Source organism: Emydura macquarii, unplaced genomic scaffold (genome assembly GCF_026122565.2).
Source record: "Emydura macquarii macquarii isolate MOO-44397 ecotype Brisbane River unplaced genomic scaffold, CSIRO-AGI_Emac_v2 contig_295, whole genome shotgun sequence".
NCBI lineage: Eukaryota > Metazoa > Chordata > Testudines > Chelidae > Emydura > Emydura macquarii.
In genome coordinates, this window is record NW_027130432.1 from 10844529 (window position 1) to 10866674 (window position 22146).

Genomic DNA, 22146 nt, shown 5'->3' on the forward strand with positions numbered 1-22146 from the left:
TTCAGCCTTGAGAGTCATAGACAGACAACAGGAAGAAACATCGGAGGCATGCTGAGCTTCTAACAGGCATAAATGCAGACTTGTGCACAGAGTTACAGTAATTGTGCCCATCAATTGCGTACACCCTCCTAGAGATAGTCATAGATCAGACATCTAGAGATGGCTCCAGTGTTAAGGGACGTGTGTGGAATTGTGGGAAATGCTTGCACCATGCGGCACCTGATCTATAGAGAACTAGGTGACTTCAGTCCCCAGGACTGTGGATCCAGCATCTTCTGGCTGCATAAAATTCCCTTTAAAAAAGAATAAATCCAGTAAGCAAGCCAAACAGAATGGGCACTTTGTTCCTGCCAACCCACCTCCCAAACCACCTACTACATCAATGGGATTTGTCATTTCTTTCACTTCTGGGTGTGCAAGAAGGTAAATAAGGCTCAGCTGTGCTGTGTTTATTCAGGCAGCTGTGTGTCATGGGAGATTTAAAACAGGTAGTAAAGAGAAAGTGTGATACAGAGCTGGACCCATGTGACCTATTATCTTACATCTTCCTTTGGGGTTTCTTTAAGTTTCACGCTATCTGGGGATGTTGCACATGCACCTAAATACCTCTCAAGCCTATTTTCAGGCACTCCATCCCAGAGAAGAATGAAAGGGAAAATGGCCTGTACTTTTAAGGCTCTACCAGCCACCTAGGAACCCCAGCAGCACCTGGTAGGATCAATCGGCAGTGGCGAGGGGCTACTGCAGAGTGCAAGGCAGGGGGCTGGGACTCCGGCAAGGAATAGTGATGTGGTTAATGCTACATGGGTCCCAGATCATCCACAAACATGGGGCTCCAACCTTGTGTGCGTACGTCCGAGTCTCTGAAAGCTGGGGACCCTCTGAGCACCAGGTTTGCATCAACTGATCCATTCAGTTCTCTTAATCCTCCATGGCCTAGTGTTGCCATGTGACAGAGCCAAAGCTTTTCCTTTTACACTGCCGCATCCACTTGACAGGAAGCTGCACAGATCTGTGCTTAGTAATAACCAAGGTGTTTCCATCTCAAAACCCTGCCACCACCATTAGCATTGTCATTGGTACCCGTGTTGAAATTCTCAGCAGAGGAGCTACAGCCTGGGTTGCCATGGAGACTGCCCTTAGAGGTGGTCACTGGAGGTCAAAAGAAAGGCACAGTGGCTGGGCAGCATGGGAGAAGCTGGCCTACAAACTGCTCATCAGTTACAACACAGGGCCAGTGTTATAGGTGTGGCACAGTTACTGACCTTGACTGCTCATCTGCTTAGTAATGCAAGGCCATTTGGCAGATCTGCCATAGGTGCCCACGCTGTGTCTGTGCTGGGCACAGAGAAAGGACTTCAGTTGTCAGAGTTAATCAACCCAAAAATCAGCAGCCTTAAAGACACTACAAATTCTGAAAAAAGAATGAATCTCTGACAACTGTATCACTCCCGAGCGCCCCTCGGCAGCTGCAAACCCAGTCCAGTTGACTGCATGATCAATATTATGATGGGAAAAAACAAGGGTTGGGACTTTTAAAAGGTCCAGATTCTGGCCAGGGCCCAAGCAGGCTTCCCTCCCTTGATCCTTCCATACAAGTGCCTGCCACAAGGTTGCTATCCAACCAAAACCTGGGGCAACAGTCCTCTTCCTGCACCCCACCAAACAGCAGAGCTGGCTGGCCTCACAAGGGATTGGGTGCTGTAGGGTCCTGGGTGCCCCCACTGGTGCACTGTAGCTCTGACACCTCCGCAGCAGAGCCCAAAGAGATATCAGATAGCCCTATAATGAAGCAATGGATTAAAAGAAATAATCAGCAACCCCCAAGCTTGACAGCTAGCCACCCCAAACCATTGCCTGGGGTTCCTGAGGGCATCTCCTACCTGGGGCTGTGTAGGAGAAGCCAAGGCCCATCTCACATACGTGGCTCTCCACAGCCAGTAAAGCAGAAAGTACAAAAACATGCCAGGAACTGACACCCAGTATTTGATTTTAAATATGCTGCACTGCATCCTCTGAAGACGTAGGGTATGTTGGGCTTCTCCTCTGCTCTGTTCAGAGGAAGCGTGTTGCTTGTTGCCATAACAATAGAACCACACTGTATTCGTGCATGAGGACAAGCACTCTGCGAGAATGCTATTCCTATTCTACTGCAGGCCTGTTGTGACAATGCCCCTTGCCCTGCCTCGCAGCTCAGTCATTCTGTACCTGGGACTGAGGGTCCCCGTGCTCAGCTACCTGGTTTTGGAAGCCTCTCAGAGCAATCATAAAAGCAGCTTAAGATAAAGAGAAAAACAAGTTGATTTCCATGAAAACTAAAGCAACTCTCCTGACAATAGGCTAGATCCTGATCTCTGTCGTACCAGTGAAAAGGCAGAGTAACACCCTTTTTACTAGGAATAAGAATTCTTAAGGAGCATCTAGTTCATCATGTATACAGGGAACTTCTCACCCTATTCTCTGTGCTGATAGGCCTAAGCTTCGACCTAGCATGGACGGGTGGGTGTGTGTGTGTCTGCCTGCTAAGCACTTTATTCCGTCTGAGTATTTTTTTTCACTGAAAATCAATACTTCAATGGTGTAAATAAATAAAACATCACTGCCAGCCTCCCATCCTACCTGAGAACCCCATCAATGCCCCTCCATCTGCTTAGATATTTACAATACTCCCTTTATAGCACTAAGTAGGCATCAAAATATGGAAGGAGCGCAATAATATCTCAGGAAGGCTTCCACTCTCCAGGGCTAACTTAGCTGCTCTTCATGGTTTCTTAGGAAAAGGTGGTTACCTCTTCTTCCTACTCCTTATTTGTCATCCCACCTTTACTTCTGGCCTTTATCCCTTGTAAGTTCAAGGTTGTTCTTTAGCCCTGCCATTGTGAGAACTAGGCCTTTGTGGAAAGAAGGGTGTAATTTCATGCTGCTAGCAATAACAAATGAGCATGAGTTATCTTTCATCACGACCAACACCACATCCATGTGTGAAAGCTAAGCCAGCACGATCAACCCTACACCACCACATTAGCATGTGTAGTGAGCAACATTACAAGAATAAAGCATTCTGCGATATCCCACATTTTAACATGAGCATCATTCCTGTGACTCAAGATTAATTTTCCTTTGCAGTAAAGTCTCATTATTTTTAGGAAGCTTCAATTAGATATGGTTGATCTTTCCATCAGCTGGTGCTGTTCCACCAAATCTGTAAAAGTCTGCCGGGTCTGTAATTACTGCTTGGCTTGTGTTTAAATGCATTGTCACTGATTTGCAGAATTCAACAAAATCCTCATAGGAAAGCCTGAAATGTTATTGGATGATGCAGTGAAGTACGCAGCAGTAGCCATTTTCAATCCTTCTGGTCTGCAAAACATAAATCCAGTATATGATCTCTGTTCAGCTTCCTGGAGTAACTTGAAATTGTATCATCAAATGTTATAACATGGTTTTATTAATTGCTTTTTTTGTGGACAATAGATTTCTTCCTTATGACTAATCAACAGATTTTTACTATTGTGTGGGATGAACTGCTGCAAGCGGTTCTATAAAAGCAGCCCTTACTTGGACAAAATACTCCGTTAAAGTCAGTGAAGAGGATTGCTAAGGACTGCAGGATGGAAGGAGAGGTTAAAGCTCTTAACTGGAGCTCAGGAGACCTGGACTTGCTTCTTGGTTCTGCAGCCAAGCTGCGTCCCTAGGAAAGTCAGTTCTTCTCTCAGTTCCCCATAAATTAAGTGAGGATAAAAATACTTCCCTAACTCCTGGGGGAGCTGTGAAGATAAATCCATCAATGTTCATGACACCTTCCGCTATTACAGTGATGGGGGGCCATAGAAGTGTTGAGATGAGGGAGGGAGAGGTTTACATTAACTGCAATGGATGTTCTCCCTCCATTCTATAGCCAGGAGGAGGGCCAGCAAGGACTTTTTATTGGAAACAAAGTAAATCCTGGGCTGATGAACCACTGATATTTTCCAGGCCTGACCCTGCTTTGTGCTAACTCTGTCCTCCCATTGGAAATAAGCTGCTCTCCACTCAGCTCAAATGCCTCTCCTGATAGACGAAGTAGGGCAGAGCGTCTCTTCGCCTACCCTGCCTAGATTATTGTGGCAAATATAGAATTGAGGTGACTGTGCTCTTTAACCATTGGCTCACCCAGGCAGTGATTCAGCTTGCGGGGCATTTCATGGAGGTATTGTTCCTCCAAGACGCACAATCACTCCCTGGCCCACAGGAAGCGAGTACAGGCTGCACCATCCCTTATCCACTAAAGCCTTCTTCACTTTCCATGCACAGACCAGTCCAGAGGCACATGTGAAAGCCCTGCACAGCCTTAAGTGCAGGATTGCAGTTGGCCCTAGCCCTTCCCTGGGAAATGCCGGACAGTGAAGACATTAGATTCTCCAGTCCCTCCCCACCAAACCTCCCACAAACCTGCACTCCCCCCCCCCCCCCATATCGCAATCTGTCCCATATTGACAAACCCAGGCTGATTTTATAATTAAGTTTTACTTTCTCTTTGATGTGTTTTAAATTGAAGGACTGTTACTCCCGAGTCAAGATCTGTAGCTACTTTTTTGTACAGTCAAGACTGTTTGTTGATTTTTTGGATTATTAGCAAACTTTCAAGGACAAAGATCACGACTGTCAACATTGCAACATACATTTGTGATGGCATTTTGTTAGGCATCACAGCTGGACATCAGAACTGCCTCATGCAGTAACATCTTTGAGAGGAAAGTATCTAGGCGATAAGATTCTTTACAATGGAAGTCCACCAGAATGACCTTGTAAATTATATCTGTCAATCAAAGCCATCCCTAAAAGGAATTAATTGGCTCAAAGTACTCTGAGGCAACTATGCAGAAACCAGCCTTCTGCAAACTCTGACTCAGGAGTCACGCCAGGTGAGGTGAGATGGGACACATGGATCAAGTCTTTGCTGTATGTTTGAATGGCCATAGAAGGCTAAGGTTGCTCCTTTGGCTTCCTGGCCACTCTGCAGCTGATCACATTTGGTATAAAAATGTGACAGACATGGATATAATTTGCAGGAGGTGTCTGACAAAACTGGGCTGCCTCAGGTAACAGTCTGTCTTGTGGAAGAACAAATGAGCTGTTTCAGCTAGAATAGCAGACAGATCTTCACCCACTAAATATTCAACCCAAATTTTTAAAGTACCGAAAAGTTCTGATCATTTTCTTCTCCCCCATTACTTTTATTTTTACATCTCTTCTCACTTCTGGTTTCTGAGGTGGACTGAAACACAAGAAGGCTTATTGCAGAGTATTTCTGGCCTGACTATAACTGGGAAGTACCAAGAAGCCTGTTTGCTTGAAATTTCTAACATAGGTTTGCAGATCCAAGAGATCCAGATACATCTGGGATAATTTACACATTTCAGTACATATCCAAACCTTCTGAGGTTTGCCTGCCATTAGTTTTGGGTTATGCCAGCTGTGTGATAAGAAGTTGGAATAGACACCGACAAACTGGTTTAAAAAAATTGAGCAAGAATTGTTTTGTTTAGGGGGTGAAGAAACTAAAGCTGCTAGCCCACACTACCCAAGAGTTTAAAAACAACCGCAGATGACCTATGCCCTTATTCAGATCCTGGGACCTCTCATCCAGCCAGTTAGGGGCCAAAAGGTTGAACCCAGCAGAACTAGTTACACTGCTGATTACATCTGCTTGCCTTCCTGAGTTAGAGAAGATTGCCTTGGGACAAAGAAAATGAGCTGGAACAAGTACTTAACTAGGCTAGCTCACTTGATGATGAAGTCTGACAAGTTAAAGACTCACTATCAAGGAGGCTGCATTTGCTACAGAAGATGGATTTCTTTCTTTCCTGTATTTAGGTGGAAGCAGCTTTTCTCTGACTGTGATAGCAATGTTATAGTGCTATGTGGATGAATCAGCTGCCTCAAACTCATAGGCCAGACCCCCATCCAGGAGCACAGAGGCATTCTTTCTATGATGAAGGTTTCAGGGTTTTTTAAATCAGAACAAGCCTTTATCATTTCAGAGTCACTGCCATTTACTTATTTTTGAACTTTCTCTGACAGAACGGAAAGCCACCAGCTCCAAATGTTAGAAGCCTGGTAACATCAGCAATTGAAATATATGTATGAGAAAGAAATAAAATCCTCAAATTCCACACATCCCTCCCCCCTTCCTCGTCTTAAAAGAAAATAAACACCGTCCTCTTCCAAGGTACCAAGCACCACAGCGCAGAGCCAGCCCTGACTCCAGCTCTGCTGTTTTCCTCTTGAGCTGATCCTAAGCTGGGGAGACCTGATACACTTCATTCAGGAAGATGCAAGTGCCATCCATTAATAATGGATAGAAATCAGCCATTGCCATCTTCCTCCCATTTAGCAAAAGAAGATCAGGGAGAACTTGAGAACAGCCTGACATGAAAATGTCATTATTAAAGAAATGGGGCAGCTCTGCCATCTACATGCAGAGCCCCTCTGGAAAAAGGCAGTCAGCGACATCATTGCCAGTCATCAACCAAATGCAGGCCAAAATTCTTCCATAGTCCCATTTTGCTCTGTACTGTGTAGCTTACAAAAGATGAGGACAGTACTGAATTGGGAGTCTCCATTCTGTTTCATTTGGAAACTCTTAGGTCTACCAATACCACTGGAGAGCCCCATCCACCATTTATTTGGCAAGCTCAGACAACGTGGCTGTGTGCAGTCAGTAACCCTGCTGTGCAATTACTTTTGTCACATGGGCTTTACTAGTAACATCACAGGTGATATGCACAGCTTGTAAAAAGAATTGCACCACTGCTAACAGTACACATTTCTTCAAGAGCCAGCATTCAGTTAACCAGGACTCATAAGACAAGCTGTACTCTTGTCATCTGGGAACGCCCAATAATATTATGTAGTTGATCATATTCTAAACTAGAATATACAGCTCAAGAGCACCAGTAACTTCTAGCTTCCAAGTTTCATCTTTAAAAGAGGAGATAAGTGTCTCTAAAAATGCTGTCCTAAAAATCAGCCTGAATGGGTTGCTACCAATGCCACTGTTAGGGGACCTATTAGTAGATCTAGGAAATACATCATGGGAGAGAACCCTGTAGAAGAATGACTCACCACTGGAGTGGCTGGGTATGGCATGGCAAGCTTGCCTCGCTAGGCACCCCACTGACTGTTACTCCAGTCTTGTGGTGGTCTGCTTAGTCTCATGACTCAGCCCTCTGGCCAGGTTATGCTTAGCCCCACCCCTTGCAGGTAACAGAAAGTCTAACAAACAAATGTGCAGTCTCTGTCTGGTCTGCCACCTGTGATTCTGGGCCCACTGGTCCATACACCCTTTTCTCAGGGGCTTGACCTCACCTTACCATTGGCAAGTAGAGATACCCTACCATAACCTCACTGCTGGGTTCCCTAAGACAGGTAGTCAAGGGTCACCTCCAGCACACACCTTACTACCACCTCCTGGGACTTGGGACTTGCTCCTTCCAAACCTTTCCCTCGGCTTTCTCATCACCCTGCAAGAGCCCACTCATACCCCCTACAAGTCTCTTCATACCCTACTACCAGCAGAGTGACTGCAAAATTTCTTCCAGCTACCCACTTCTTTACAAACTAATTCTCTTTATAGCACCACCCAGCCCCGCCTCAGCTGCGTTTCATCAATAATTAGGCCTGGCCTACTCTCCAGGTGCAACCTGGTGGTTAATTGGCTTCTCCCCACAACAGTTGGCCGGCCAGCCAGTCAAGTAGGGATGGCAGGCTGCGCGTATTTCTGGTTCTGTAAATGGGCTTGGGGGAGGGGAAAGGGCTGTGATTGTTACACTTTAATCACACCAGATCTGTGTAGATGCAAAATGGGGATTTTTCAGTTGCAACAGCAGCAGCAATGGAAGGATGATGAAATGCAGCTGCTGCAGAGAGAGACTGTATTTAAAAAATCAATGTAATTACATGAAAGGAGAAACTGAGGGGGAGCTGAAAGGGTGACTGAAAACAGCAGATTGGTTGTCTCATTTCCATAAATGCATTCTCAAGCCCTCCTTCCTCTGAACTGGGATCAGACAGCACTAAGCTGATGCTTCTGCCGTATTATTTTTTAGTTATACTCTTTTTTTTAACCTGTCCCTTTTGATAACTCATTTTAGATGGGATGAACAATATTTAATGTCCTCTAGGATTAAAGGGTGAAATGGGATGGGAGCGTGTGTGTGTCTGTCCCCTTTGCTCAGGAATTGATTTATAAAGGACATAGTATGATTGTGGGCATGGGTTTCCAAGATTTCATAAGTGATGATTCATTAAGCTGCATGTTATGCTATGGCATTGTGCATTTGATGACTGATTGAAGATATGGTAGTGTATGGCTGGATTAGGAATCATATGTGTGATAGCAAGTGTATTTCCTGTGCTCCAGAATGATTGGAAGAGAATATTGCAGCATGTGTGTGTTTTTTCTTGTGCTCTAGAATGGTTATTGGGGAAAGGTATGACAGATACGGTAAAGAGAGAGAGAGAGAGAGAGTGTGTGTGTGTGTGTGTGTGTGAGAGAGAGAGAGCGCGATACTGTAGGATCACAGCACGCATCTGACTGCTATCAAGCTGTCCTAAATAACAGTATTAAGAGTATTTTCATGCCTCCTAGAAGCATCACCCACAGTTGGTGTTTCTATGTGGTGGCTGACTTTTGTTTGTGTGGAAGATATCACTAGCGGCTACTATGCTTGTGCAGAGCAACTACCAATGCTCTTTCAGCCAAGTGCCGTTTGTTTATTGGCTTATTTTGAGTTTATCAAATAAGGACTATTGTGAAGTACACACCAGGGTATTTGTCCATTGATCAAAGGAAACAAAAAGTCAGTATCCAGGTTTGAATCACATGGGAAAAAATATGCATACAGTGATCACTATTAAAAAGTCAACATTTGCCATAAGTTATCACACAGTGACGCTGGAGATAGTCACAGATGAACTGTCTAATTAAAATAGAAAATAGGTGGGGTAACTATATGGCACCGGTTAGCAAACAGTGATTTTTTTTTTGGTGTTTTTTAAATGCCAGCAAATTAGAATACTCGGTACAGTACATATGGCCCTTTGGTCAGAGAGAACATACAAATCTTAATCCACAATACACATGCGGGATGCTGAAAGATCACTTTAGATCATTTTCTTTAATGTCAGCAGTTGCAAGTATGAATTCCTATGAGCTGTGCTGAAAACGTTCCTCCTCGACAAGAAACCCAAAACGTTGTGCTGAGCCAACTGCCTGTGCTACATTTTTGACCCAAGGCAGCTGTTGATTTGGGTTTTAATAAAGTAATTTAAACTCAGAAAGAAACCCAGCTCCCACCCCATGGTCTAATATTGCCCAATTTAGTGCATTGGAGAGGTTTTAAGTATTCCTGTGATGCATCCAACATTGGCCATCGCAAGACAGTATGTCATTGGTCTGTTTCCTTATGGTAATTCCTACAGTATTGGTAGACTGGTATTATGTGCTGTTGTAGAAAGTTAAAGTAGTGACAAGTGTTCTCCACTCAGTGCTTTTGATAATATGGATTATTTTAAAGATTCGTGTGTGAAGACATGCAAGACAAACCACTTTACCTTTTCGTATCCACTGTTCAACCTGTTTCTCTGACTATACCCCAGGAAATTATGTCCCTTGTCCACTTTACTTTTAGCAGCATAGTATATTTGGGTTTTGCCTCCTAAAGTCTCATAAACTGACTGACTCAGGGATCTGCAATCTGCTCCAAAACAAAGCATTTAAGATAAAAGATGCATACAGTAAATGAACCATTCAACTCAGGAGCATAAATGCTAGAGGCTTACTCACATGTCCTAAAACTATCCTTTCTGCAGCTTTTTTGTGAATTCCTGCAGGCCCTGGGCAATGCAGCCTGCAAGTAAGCTCTGGTATGCCCCTTACCATGTGTTTGCACTGCAGTTTACAACACCCTGGGGCCCCAGTTAAGCAAAACAGCGCCAGTTTCCAATGCCATTATGATGTAGAATGAGGAGAGTCGTGTGGTTACTGCACATCCTCCAAAGTGTTGTTAAATGGATGTTGGCATCATATGGGATTATGTGTCATCAAGATTGTTGGCCATGACAACTAATTATTTACATCGATACGTTGGCCTTTGGGTTACAATTCTTAATGTTCCTCAGGATTGCTGCACACTGCCTGAACTTTGTGGTGCTTTCTCCCCATCCTTGCTAAAGTGGAACTTGACTCCCTGTTTCTGCTCAGGGCTTCTTACCTAGAAGCATTAACAATTTAAGTTCTATAGGAATGGAAGATTGCTCCTCCATTTACCATATATACTTATAGCATCTACAGTGCATTGTAGTCCCATCACAGGTTCACAGTAGCATTCAGTATGTGTGTATGTCACATAACACAATAATGACCCTTGTGGCCGGCTTTTATTAATATGTAATTAGGGTCTGCCATTCTTTAAAGTTTCAGAGAACTGAAGTAAGCTAAAAATGTTACAAAACAACCAACCAACCAGGCTGTCCAAAGCAGACAGCTTGCCATTCCTACAGCTCTATACTAGTGTGACACCTGTCCGTTGATGTGCTCCTACCATAAATCTTGGTAAGATTGATGCAACATTGCATTTGAGCTCCAAATGCACTCAGTTCAATAGCAAAAAGTTAAATTGCAAGAATTCTGCTCCAGATTCAGAGAATTCCAAGCACCAGCAGCCACAGGGCAAATAATGTTAGACTGTATAAAGAATGGCATTGAAAATAGTATGGAAAATATTGTGCCTTCATATAAATTGATGGTACACTTTCATCAGGAATAACAGAAATACACAGGGACCAGAGACAGGAAATGAAAATAATTTAAGACATGGAAAGACATGAGGAATGATTTAAAAGATTGGGACTGTTTAACTTAAAGAAGAGACAGATAGGAGAGGACATACTAGAGGTATACAAAAGAATGAATGGTGTAGAGAAGGTATGTCTGGCACATTTATTAAACTTCTCACTGCACAGGAACAAGGGGCCATTCAATGAGAGTGAATGTTACGACATTCAAAAGTGATTAAAGGGCACGTCTCTTACACAGTGCAAAATTGGTCTGTGGCACTCACTGCCACAAGACACAGAGGCCAAGAGCCTAGTAAGACAAACAAGAAAGATTTATATGCATAAAGAAAACACACACAGGTACAGTAGATGGGAATTTTTAAAAGCTAAGGCTATAAGCTTTCATGGTTCTGGGCATAAGCTAACCATTAACTGATGGAGGTTAGGAGGAACTTTCCCTATGTTAGAGGCATAATTATCCATTGTGCGGACAGATTGCAAGTTCTTCTTGAAGCTTTTGCTAGTGGACATTGTCCAAGACAGAATCGGGGACTAGATGAACCATGGGCCTATTCTTTTGTCAGTTTCAATGTGGCTATCTGACTTCCTGGCAATTTGCAGAGTGCTCAGACTGCGGTTTGTGGGCTGGATCTCAGCGTATTACTCTTCTTAGCCCGTTCTTGTAATATCTTTTCTTTTTTCACTCCCTGGTAATCTCCCAGGGGAAAGAACAAGTTGCAATAATTATCAGGAAACATGCTAAGGTGAAGAGAAACTGAACAGTTTGCAAGAAACAAAGATGAATGGATGCAAATGAGTCTCCTACGTGCAGCTCAGAACAAGATATCCAGAGAGACTTCCCTGGCCCCCACTCTTACACCCCTACTTTTTACAGCTTTTTTCATGAGGGCATAGACCACCAGGTGTACATGAACAACTTAATTTACTGCAAAGCTTGGCTGCATCTGGAGATGCTAAGGTAAAGAAATCCACTTCTTCAGACAGTTGTCTCTTAAATAATAGAAGCTGACAACCAGTTGTGAATAGAACATGAGTGATTATGTCTGCAGCCATCAGAGCGAGGAATCTTATTACAAAGATATGCTGATACTGCTCCCATTCATACATCCTAGGCCCATCACAAGTCTATTAAGGGATCATCTATCACAAAATCATTGTTTTTTAAATGCTTGACAAAGGGCACAGTAGAAATAATGCTACTTAGACCTTGCAATTTCCTTGGGTGACGTAATACTTGTGATTCTTCACTGAAAATGAATAATGAAAATGTTCAGTGGCAAACATATAAGATAACAATCACAGGCTGAGCAGGGAGGTTGTTTTTCAGTTTAGAGGATAGTTTGTTTTTTTTCGCCAGTTTAGTGAAATATAGCATAAGACAAGAGCAGGGAATTGAAGAGTGCCCAGGGTCTTTCAGTTCAAGAGCTCAATGGTCAAAAAGAAACTCAGGACACAAATAAAAATTAGTTGGTAGGTTTTATCCTATTCTCCCATTTGTTGGACATCACCAAATGACCACACAATCAGGCACAACTTCCGCATGATTTACACACACCAATGAATCCATCTTGGCTCAAATTTTCAAAAGGTGCATAAGGGAGTTAGATGGCTAAATCCTATCAAATTTCAATGGGCATAGGGTGCCTAACTCCCTTAGGCTCTTTGAAAACCCCAGCCCGTGTCTATTTACCTAGGTACTTATATGGCCACCATCACCATAGGGTCTGAGCACTTTCCAGTTATTTAGAAACTGACAAAGTGAAATCCTGTCCCAATTGACATCAATGAGAATTTCAGTGGGGCCAGGGTTTCTCACATAATCTCTTTGTCCCATCCCTGTAGAAGAAATAGCTTGATCAAACTTTTCTTTTTTGTTTATTGGTGTGAAGAGATGCCCAAGGCTGGAAGAGAGGTGTTGCAGGGCCAGTTACGAGTGCATGAGTAGAGCTGTGTGCTAGCACAGTATTGCAATACCAGGGAGTGTTGCAGGTCCTGTTTCAAGTACATTGGCAGAGCCGTGAGAGATGCCAAGAACTGGAACAGCAGGAGGTGTTGCAGGTCAGGGTTGAAGTGTATTATACCATAGGAGAACCCAGAACTAAGCAGTCAAAGATGTTACAGGTCAGAATGGAGGTGCAGCAGCAGAGCTGTGTGGGGAAGCTCACGTACTATCGCATCAGTGCTGTGAGTCCTTCTCTTCCTTGAGCACCAAACCCACCCACAAAAATCTTAAAAGAAGAAAAAAGTTCCATTTAGCACAAATTGAGGGAGAAGCTCAAACCAGATTCCATATGCGTCCAAATGTGCAGGGCTCAAACCTGAACTTTCTTCCACCCATCAGGGAGCTCAGATTATTTCTGGGTGACGTCCTTTCCTTACACACTCTCGCCCCATTTCTCTTCCCATCTCAGTAATTTTCTGCTAATTCCACTGGGGCCCTTTCCATGAATGCACACATGCACCCCACTTTAACTGCAGTAGGAGTTACTGTCCCTGTGCAACCTGACAATGGAAAGAATCTCACTGGATGGTGCAGTTGAGTGTTGAAAACTCAATTCATTTTATTTCTATATATCACATTTAATCTGGTTAAATTATTTTAGCCCTTACAACCTGCATTTGGGTATGTGCAGCTCAGAAAACCAAGTATCGATAGATATTTTCACCTGGAAGGGATATTGATTTAATTTTTTTTTTTAATGAACCTGTATGTCTGGGGTTTGGATGTTGGGCCAGGATATACGATGAAGGCATGTCATGCCCAGGAGTCAGGTACGTCAAAGGGCAGTCCTGATCTGTGGTCAGAGTTCAATGCAAGGGGTCCGATCACCAGGAGATCCAATCCAAGGGAAAAATGCAGCAGGGCAGGGTAAGGTGTGGTGTCAAAGCCAAGTCAAATGGGGTGACAACAAGGCAGGGTCAGGTGGGTCCGAATAGCAACTAGCAGGCAGTGGCTTGTCGCTCAGACAAGGCCAAAAGGGAAGCAGGATGTGTATATATAGTCACCAGCCAGTCAGGGTCAAGACCACATGGCTAGTCAGGAAGCAGATCAGGATCATCTTGTTATTTTTACTCCGCTTACACTTCTGCTGTATTTGCTCTTTGGGTTTTATTTTACTTACGGCCTGAGGAATGAAGTCTGACACTTGGACTCAGGAGATCTAGATTCAATTCCAAACTCTGCTACTGCCCCACTCTGCAACCTTGGACAAGTTACTTAGGGCCTGATCCAAAGCCGCTTGGAGTTAATAGGAGTTTTTTTCACTGATTTCAATGGGGATAACAACTGGAGCTGGTCCAAAAAAAAAAAAAAAAATCCATCAACAAGTTTTTTCAACTAGCCCAAATAATAAAGCAGACATGATAACAATCTTTCCAACTGCAGTTTGCAAGTAACTGCCACTACCACCGTATTTGCATCACTGCCTATGGTAGGTAAAGGGAATAAATACCACAAATACCTCAGTAACGGTGATTAGGCAAAAATGAGAAATTGTAAAAAGTTAATGGCAACCACGTTAGTGATCTACCTACCTAAGAGAATATTTTGCTAACTTTGAACTGGTTCCTGAATGAAATAACTATGCAGCATCAATACAGAGTCAATAACTTCTGCTCCATCAAAAAAGCCAATGTTTTGCTTCCAGCCTTCTTATTTCTAGGCGTTGTTGCACACACTTCTTTTTAACTTGATGAACAAAGGTAAGGTTGAGTCCTGCAAACATGCTGAGGGCTCTGTCCCAATCCAGCAAAGCACTTAAACTTGTGTCCCATCTGAAGCCCGTGAGTAGCTTCATTGACTTTCAATGGATTACTCAGGTGTTATGCATGTGCTTAACTGCTTTGCTGGATTGGACCAGAGTGCTCAGTCCCCAGCAGGACTGAGCGCTTAGTGAATAGTATTTATACACATGCCACGTAAAATGAAGCCACCAGAAGTGACGTGAGACAGAATTTTCAAACTTGGGTGTTGAAGTTAAGCACCTAAATAAAAGGTCTTTTGGTACCCACATTTGAAAATCTGACATTTAATTCCTTGGTCTAAGTCTTATACTCCTTTATATGCTCTATGTGCTTTTCTTTTCCCACTTTTACCTATCATTATATTATTACTTATATTACAGGAGCATCTACAATGAGCTAGGTGCTGTAGAGATACAGAAGAGGACACTTGCAAAGAGCTTACTCATTTTCTGTTTCTTTTTTCAATTGTATTACAAGAAAATACAACAGTAATGGACCAAAACACTACAATGTATGATAGTTGTACTATAGCACACTAGGCCATGGTTTGAAAATGCTCTGGGGTTTTAGAAAGAGATATTCGGAAGCTCTTCAGGACATCTTTTTGTTACGTGTGTGTAAAGTGCCAAGCACAATGAGGTCCAGATCATCACTTGATGCTACTGCAGTACAAATAGAAAATAACAGAAATGCGTATTTCACAGATTGGAATCCCTGTAGCAAGAATCCTATCAAGCAGAACATAATCATTTAATTTCCTGCTACCAATTGTGTGAGGTCTAGAACTTGAGCCAGTGGGTGTGGGGGTTTTTTGAGAGAGAATTTTTTTCTTAACCAAACTACAAACAGCACTGAAAAATGAGATTGACCACAATTAATGTGTTTCTTACTCTTCTGTGGGTTGTTTTTTTCCCCCCTTTTATAGCTACCTAGACAGCTTAGATCGAATCGGAGCTGCAGACTACCAGCCAACAGAGCAGGATATCCTTCGAACCAGGGTCAAGACAACCGGCATTGTAGAAACCCATTTCACATTCAAAAATCTCCACTTCAGGTAAGTCTGATGTGAATCCATAGTTGTATTTTCAGGCAGTGTAAACATCAACATTGTGTGACTGCAACCATACTACCTTAGCCAAAAGTTCTCCTACAGTATGCTGTACGCTAGTTGTCTGACTAGCTGCTGTCCTCCACCCCAGAGGTGGCTGCATTTCTGTGGGGCTGTACGTACTAGTGTATGGTATGTAAAATAGTTTGTAACTGAGGAAGAATACACTCACTCATGGCTAGGCATGGCAAGGCAGCTCTCTCCTCTCTAGCACCCCCTTCAGACAGCTGCTCCAGCCATGTGGTGGTGTGGGATGAGGGAGGGCGGTCCCTTCTTGTGTCTCAGCCCTCTGGCCAGGTCACACTTCAGTCCCCACCTTTCCAGAGTAACAGAAAGTCCAACCAAAAATGTCTGGTCCCCCCATCCAGTCTGCTGCCCTCAATTTTGGTCCATACATCTTTCTTTTAGGACTTTCTGTAGTCCATATCCTCTTCCCAGAGGCTAGAAGGGGAATCCAGTGCTACCCACTACACTGGGTTCCAGTCCAGGAACTTAGGACAGGCAGTCACTCCAACAGATTCCTTGCTGCCACCTGCCTGGGCTTCTTCTTGCCAAGCTTTGTCCTGGGTTCTCCTCACCCTGCAAGAGCCTTCCTGTTCCCTCAAGCTGTCTTCACACCCTATTCCCAGGACAGTGACTGCAGAGCTCCTGCCTCTCTCCCTGCAGTCCCCTTCTGTGCCAAACTTCCTCTGTTTATAGCCCTTCCCCAGCTGTGTTTCATCAATAACTAGGCCTCTCCAGCCCACATTAATCCTTTCATTACTTGCATGGGGTAGGCGCCAAGGCACTACTTGCCTTGGTTTAGAAAAAAGATTCCCCTATCAGCAGGTTGTTCTACAGTTGCCCAATATGGGGTTCCTTGCACCTCACTCTGAACCATCTGGTACTTGCCTGCATTGAAGACATGACCCAAGAGTAAGCTGACTCTGCTCCAGTCTGGAATGGCATGTGGTCATACATGTAAAAACATTCGGCAATGTATTGTCTACACAGGGTAGTCACATGCAGGCAACTAGAAACTTCGTACGCTGCCACTCATGGAGTTTGCCAGTAATTCTACTCTCAAGTGCAGGGCGGACAGAGTTTCTAAGACACACACACTTATATATCTAATGAAAGAGACTGGAGTTCAGCCTCTTAAATCCACAGATTCCCTAAGATACATGCGGATTTCTAGGGCTCGCTGGAAAGCAAGAGCTGTCCTCATGGAAGCCTCATGCCCATATACTGTCAGCAAATCCCCCATTGCACCCAAGCCCCTGGAAAATCTTCAGGAGCTATGCTTTCAGGGTTCCCCTAACCACTGCAGCCCTAGACCTCCTCCCTGAGGAGCAAGGGGTTCCAAGCCTCAGAGAAGGAAGAAGGGCAAGTTACTGCAGACTCTGTCGTCCTATGCTAGGAGTCCTCCAGGGATGAGTGCTTAGAAGTACAAAAGGTATTACTAACATTTTCCCTTTGTCAATAAAGAATAAATGAAGAGACGTCCCTGTTTCATGCACAGGCTGTTCGATGTGGGAGGTCAGAGGTCAGAACGTAAGAAATGGATTCACTGCTTTGAGGACGTCACAGCGATCATTTTTTGTGTTGCACTGAGCGGTTACGATCAGGTGCTCCATGAAGATGAGACCACGGTGAGTGCCTTATTAGGTGACGGGGGCCCCCGACACCTCATTGCTGTCCTATTGCGTAGCCTACCATTGCTCAGGGATCAACTCACACTGTGCTATTGGCTTGTAACAAATCAGTGGACTTTTGTTAATCCCACGTCTTCCCTTGACTCCGAAATGATGTGGAGATCCTTTCTTCTCCCAACCTTTGGAAATTAAGTCTTCCATTGCCCAGGGTGGAGTTAACCCAGGTAACAGTCTCTTGCTCTGATTAAGTTATAATGTTTTCTTTTCTCTCAAGCTGATCAGTGCAAAATGCCCTGGGACAGAAACAGGATCCTGAACCCAGGGAGTAGAGCGATAAGCGGTGAATAGGTGCTTTTGAAAACAAATTTAAGGAAATAAATAAGCAGCACTTTTAACGTCCAGAAGAATAAAGGTGTAGTAGCGACACCACAGATTATTTGGGCAGATTCAAGCGATCAGGATAACCTGCTTCTAAATGCAAAAGAAATTCATTTCATGAGTGAAACTGGAATTGTTCAACTCTGTGGTGGAATGAGTTTTGTGTGGAATCCCACTGTAATACTAGGCCAGCGGTCGGCAACCTTAACAAAGGGCCGTGCCCAATCTCCCCCCACCCCTGCCTCTCTCCCTGTGCCGGCGGCAGTGTCAGCGGCAGGGGCAGGTCTGCAGCCATGTTTCAGCGGCTGTGTCAATGGCCGGTCTGGAGCCCTGTTCTGGTGACTGTGTCGGCGGCGAGCACGGAGCGGCGTGGTTCTGGCGGGTTGCCGACCCTTGTACTAGGCCTTAAATACTGCATGGAAATTGAAAATAAGAGAAATTGGGATCCACCGGCTGCCTGATGATTGTGTGGCACTCCTGTTACTCTGAATGTGTTAGATGTATGCATATATAAAAGGTGAGAAAATAGTCACTATCACTTTTCACCAGCTACATGGCATGCAGTAAGAAAGAGACCTGTGCATTTGGGAGATGGGATGTCAATAACAGAAGAGGCAACTAGTTATAGGAGTAGCCAGGTACTGTCTGTTAAGCAGAGTTGCACTTGCCCAGCATTGATGAACCAAAAGTCAAGCATTCATAAAGGTTTTGTTCATGTAACACAATGGGGTTGCTGTTGTCACCAGTTTCTGTATGAGGTTCTAACCTTTATTCCCTCTTTCCTGTTCGTAAAGGATCAGAAGTTAGAACAGATAAGCAAGTTTATAACTTGCAGGCAATGAGGTATTCATGAAGAGACATTTTGGGCAATGATATTTTACATCTTCTGGGTCAGATTCATGCACTCTGGTGAAGAGGTTACCTGCTTGTTGAAATCCTACATTGCATTAGTTTAGGTTACGTTGACACCAGAATTTAGTCTGATATTAACATTCTCATATCCACATCCTCCTAGATCTATAGAGTCAGACTGAGATTCCGAATCATCCTACCTCACTCACCCTCACCCCTCCAGAAAACATTTAGGATCAACCAGATTCTTTATAATATCTATATTTACTAAGAACCCTTCCTATATATGTGTTTTCCACTTCCTATTATCTAACCCAGTCTCAGAGAGATTCGCTGGAATTTTCAAGGGCCTAAAAGAGTTAAATGAAAGTCAGTGGGAACTGGGCACTTAACTCTCTTAGAGCTCTATGAAAATCTTGCCCATCAACTCTGTGGTCAATTTTCTGTAATAACACTAGTCTCGTCTCCTATACAGATCTAAAATAATAGGGGACAGCACCTCTGGTCTGTGGGTGTTTGTGAGCCACATGTCTCCATAGCTCTTAAAAGATATTCGCCCACTGAGAAGGTGATGCCCATTCTGGCATGGGAAATCTGCCAGTCACGTGATGTGGAGGAGCATAGGCAGGGGTGGAAGGACTCAGTAAGCAAAAACAGCTAGGGTCTAATGTGCAAAGGTGTCGAGCACCTCCAGCTCCCATTGATGTCAATTAAAGGTGTGGATGCTCAGTACTTCTGTAAATCAGGACTATGCTGTATCTCATTAGGCACCAAAAAAATGAAGCACCTGACATTAGTGACCGCTTTATAGTGCTTTGGCCTTAACCTTGGTTTGCCTTCTCTAAAATGGGGATAATATTTATTTACAGGGGTGTTGTGAGGCAATATTACTTCGTGTTTGTTGCTCTCCACACCATCCCTGCTTGCAGACACATCAATGACCTCTCTTAACAGAGAACAGAAATACAGTAATGATTTTCAATGGGATCCCTTACTGCTGTTGTCTTAGGTCTTTAATTCAGCCTGTATTTTCTGAGCCCCTGATGCAGGCAGTAACAGCAGCTTCTGTAACCCCAGATGCACCACACTCTCTCAGTTAAGAATATTAGTTTTGGATTCATTTGGGGTGAAGTTCTGGGATTTTTTTTCTATTTAAATTTCATTTCAAAATTCAGTCCCCAGTACTCTGAGCGACAGGAAGAGAGGCACAGATTCTGATCATTTACACATTTTAACATTTGAATGGACAGTTCTCAGTGCAAATTAAAAAGACAAGGTGAGGTAGGTAATATCTTTTACTGAACCAACTTCTGTTGGTGAAAGAGACAGGCTTTTGAGCTTATGCAGAGCTCTTCTTCAGGTCTGGGCAACCCTGCAAACAAATTACAACAACACTGCAAATAAAGTGCTCTTAAGTGCACATGATGCTCTTGTTTAGCCTAAATAAACAACTCCTGCTGAGTTCAAACACAAATAGCGAAATAAAAAATAAAAAATCAGTGTCGTCGGCCCTGCTACTTCCATCCGATCTCCTGTGCAAGTGGCATGTTGAAAACGCAGCATCCACCGACAGTTGGACCTCAGTCAGTTTCACCACAATCTTTAGTCACCACAATCTTCTTCCTTAAAGTATGATTCTGCTTTAAAACTGTGTAAGTGGAATCTCCTACATCAACTGATTTAGCCCCTGTGTGCATCAGTCCTGCCTTTATTGACAAAAATGAACTTTTACTGCTTCATACTTGTTAGCACAAGGGCAACACAGCTAAGAAAGTAGGCTGGATTGTGTTCTTCCTTGTGCATCATCTATACAAATCCTTACTAAGTTCCAGTTACTTAAACCTGTGCAAAACCATTGAAGGCACTGAGATTGCACCATAGGCATGCGCAGCACATTTCATTAGGGTGTGCACCCAGGGCATTTTCATTATCTTTATCAGGGGTGTCAAACTCAATTCCACTGCGGGCCACATTTGAATTACCCGTCGGCGGAATTCTCGCCGCATCCTAGTCTCCGCCGAGAAATGTCGTGAGGAACAATATTTTGGCGGCAGATCACGGCGTGTTCCCATCCGCCACAAAATCTCTCAGCTCCTTCATTTTCGGCAGCAGCTCGCTGTGTCTTGCCGTCCGCCGAGAAATAGCACGCCCTCCACTCTTTTGGCGGCAGCTCTACCCTCCAGCATCAGCTTGAAACACAGCGAGATGGTGCCGCGTGCCACATCCAAAAAGGTTCATGGGCCAGATACAAAAGGTTCCGTATGTTTGAAACCCCTGCATTAGGGTGTGCCTGGGAACACCCCGTATGCACGCCTATGAATTGCACAGGTGTCACTAAAAGCATAAAATAAAGCTGTAGAATCTTTATTACTGGTGATGACACATGAGAAAGAAAGAACCCAGCTTGTGTGTCAAATCTTAAGACAAGTTTGCAAAGATGGCACTTGGAAAAAATAGCTTTTCTTGTGACCTGAGCATATCATTGACAATAATTATAAGAACTCACAATGCTGTTTTATACTTTTCTGAATAAAACTGTACTTTAAATGGACAAAATACAAGCAGTCTCTAATCTAATAAGGATCTTGGATTTTTCTCACTGGGCTCAAATAGGCCACAAGGTGTTTAAAGCAGCAGCACCTTGAGATCTCTGTCAGTGAGCTAGCCATTTCTGGTAGCTTCCAGTTTCAGGTCGATCCTATCAGGCAGCCTATTCAGATGAAGTAGACTGAATCCAGGAAGTTTGTGCTGTCCGGTTCACTGGAGAGCCAACCCTTATGCAGCGAGTTCATTGTGGAACCTTGTCAAACAGGAACAGGCAAATGAGTTCAGAATAAAAAAGAACTGATCCAAACCTTCCCCTCAAAGTTAAACCTTGTTTGAAGTGCAGAAAATTTGATCATTTTTAATCTACTTATCATGACCATTGTTTTAAAAAACATGCCGCTATTCTCAGTTATGGCAGCACCTAGCGTCTGCTGTAGTGTTTGAGCCCGTCGCTTTATAATCCTGTCATAATTTTCAATAAAGGGAGGCCGCACCTGTTCTGTGTTTTCATCAAGAAACTAAGTTATACATTAATATCAGAAGAAAGGCTAGTCTTTCTGCTTATCCAGGTTAACCTGAACTTATAATCTTATGAGAAAGTTTCTTCTCATGAGATTTCTAGACCTATATTCTAGTACCAATCCAAGCTTTGCATACCTAGCCAATCTGCACTGCTTGAATTCAGACACTACTCCCAATGTCTTGTAGCACTGTCAGCACATTCAAAACCTTCCTCATATGATGGTCCAACCTAAGGCTTGACTGTACAAAGTGCTTAGCATGTGTACTCCCAGAGCAGAAGGATATCCATCTTGTTGTTAGAATGCCATTTGTTTCATACATATTCTGTACGTAGAGATGGCAAAGCCAAATTAAATGTCATGCCAAACGTTCCCCTAAATCCACCCATACACGGTTCAGAAAAGCTTTTCTCCAAATGGTGAAATGGATCTCACACAGCTCAGTTTACTCCATGACTAGCATTGCTAGGTGCTACCACAATACTAAATAAATAATAAAACGGGGGCAATACTCAGTTGC

At 43.6% G+C, this 22146-nt stretch overlaps 1 protein-coding gene and 2 long non-coding RNA genes across 5 annotated transcripts in view; 1 reads left to right on the forward strand and 2 right to left on the reverse strand.

Annotated features, from left to right (window-relative positions):
- GNAO1 (G protein subunit alpha o1) overlaps positions 1-22146 on the forward strand; it is a 268026-nt gene that overhangs the window by 198310 nt on the left and 47570 nt on the right. For both annotated transcript variants that reach the window (XM_067551993.1, XM_067551989.1), the window contains exons 5-6: positions 15512-15640; positions 17196-17325. In XM_067551993.1, the coding sequence (XP_067408094.1) occupies positions 15512-15640; positions 17196-17325 (259 nt within the window). The remainder of the gene's footprint in view (positions 1-15511; positions 15641-17195; positions 17326-22146) is intronic.
- LOC137154295 (uncharacterized) lies at positions 612-7578 on the reverse strand. 2 transcript variants are annotated; one of them, XR_010920196.1, is made up of 2 exons: positions 7439-7578; positions 612-3360 (listed from the first exon to the last, which is right to left on the reverse strand). It is a non-coding gene; the product is annotated as an uncharacterized lncRNA (long non-coding RNA). The 2 variants fall into 2 exon arrangements; XR_010920197.1 differs by lacking the exon at positions 7439-7578 and adding an exon at positions 4153-4354.
- On the reverse strand, positions 12683-14510 carry LOC137154311 (uncharacterized). The gene is made up of 3 exons (XR_010920198.1): positions 14377-14510; positions 13965-14134; positions 12683-13070 (listed from the first exon to the last, which is right to left on the reverse strand). It is a non-coding gene; the product is annotated as an uncharacterized lncRNA (long non-coding RNA).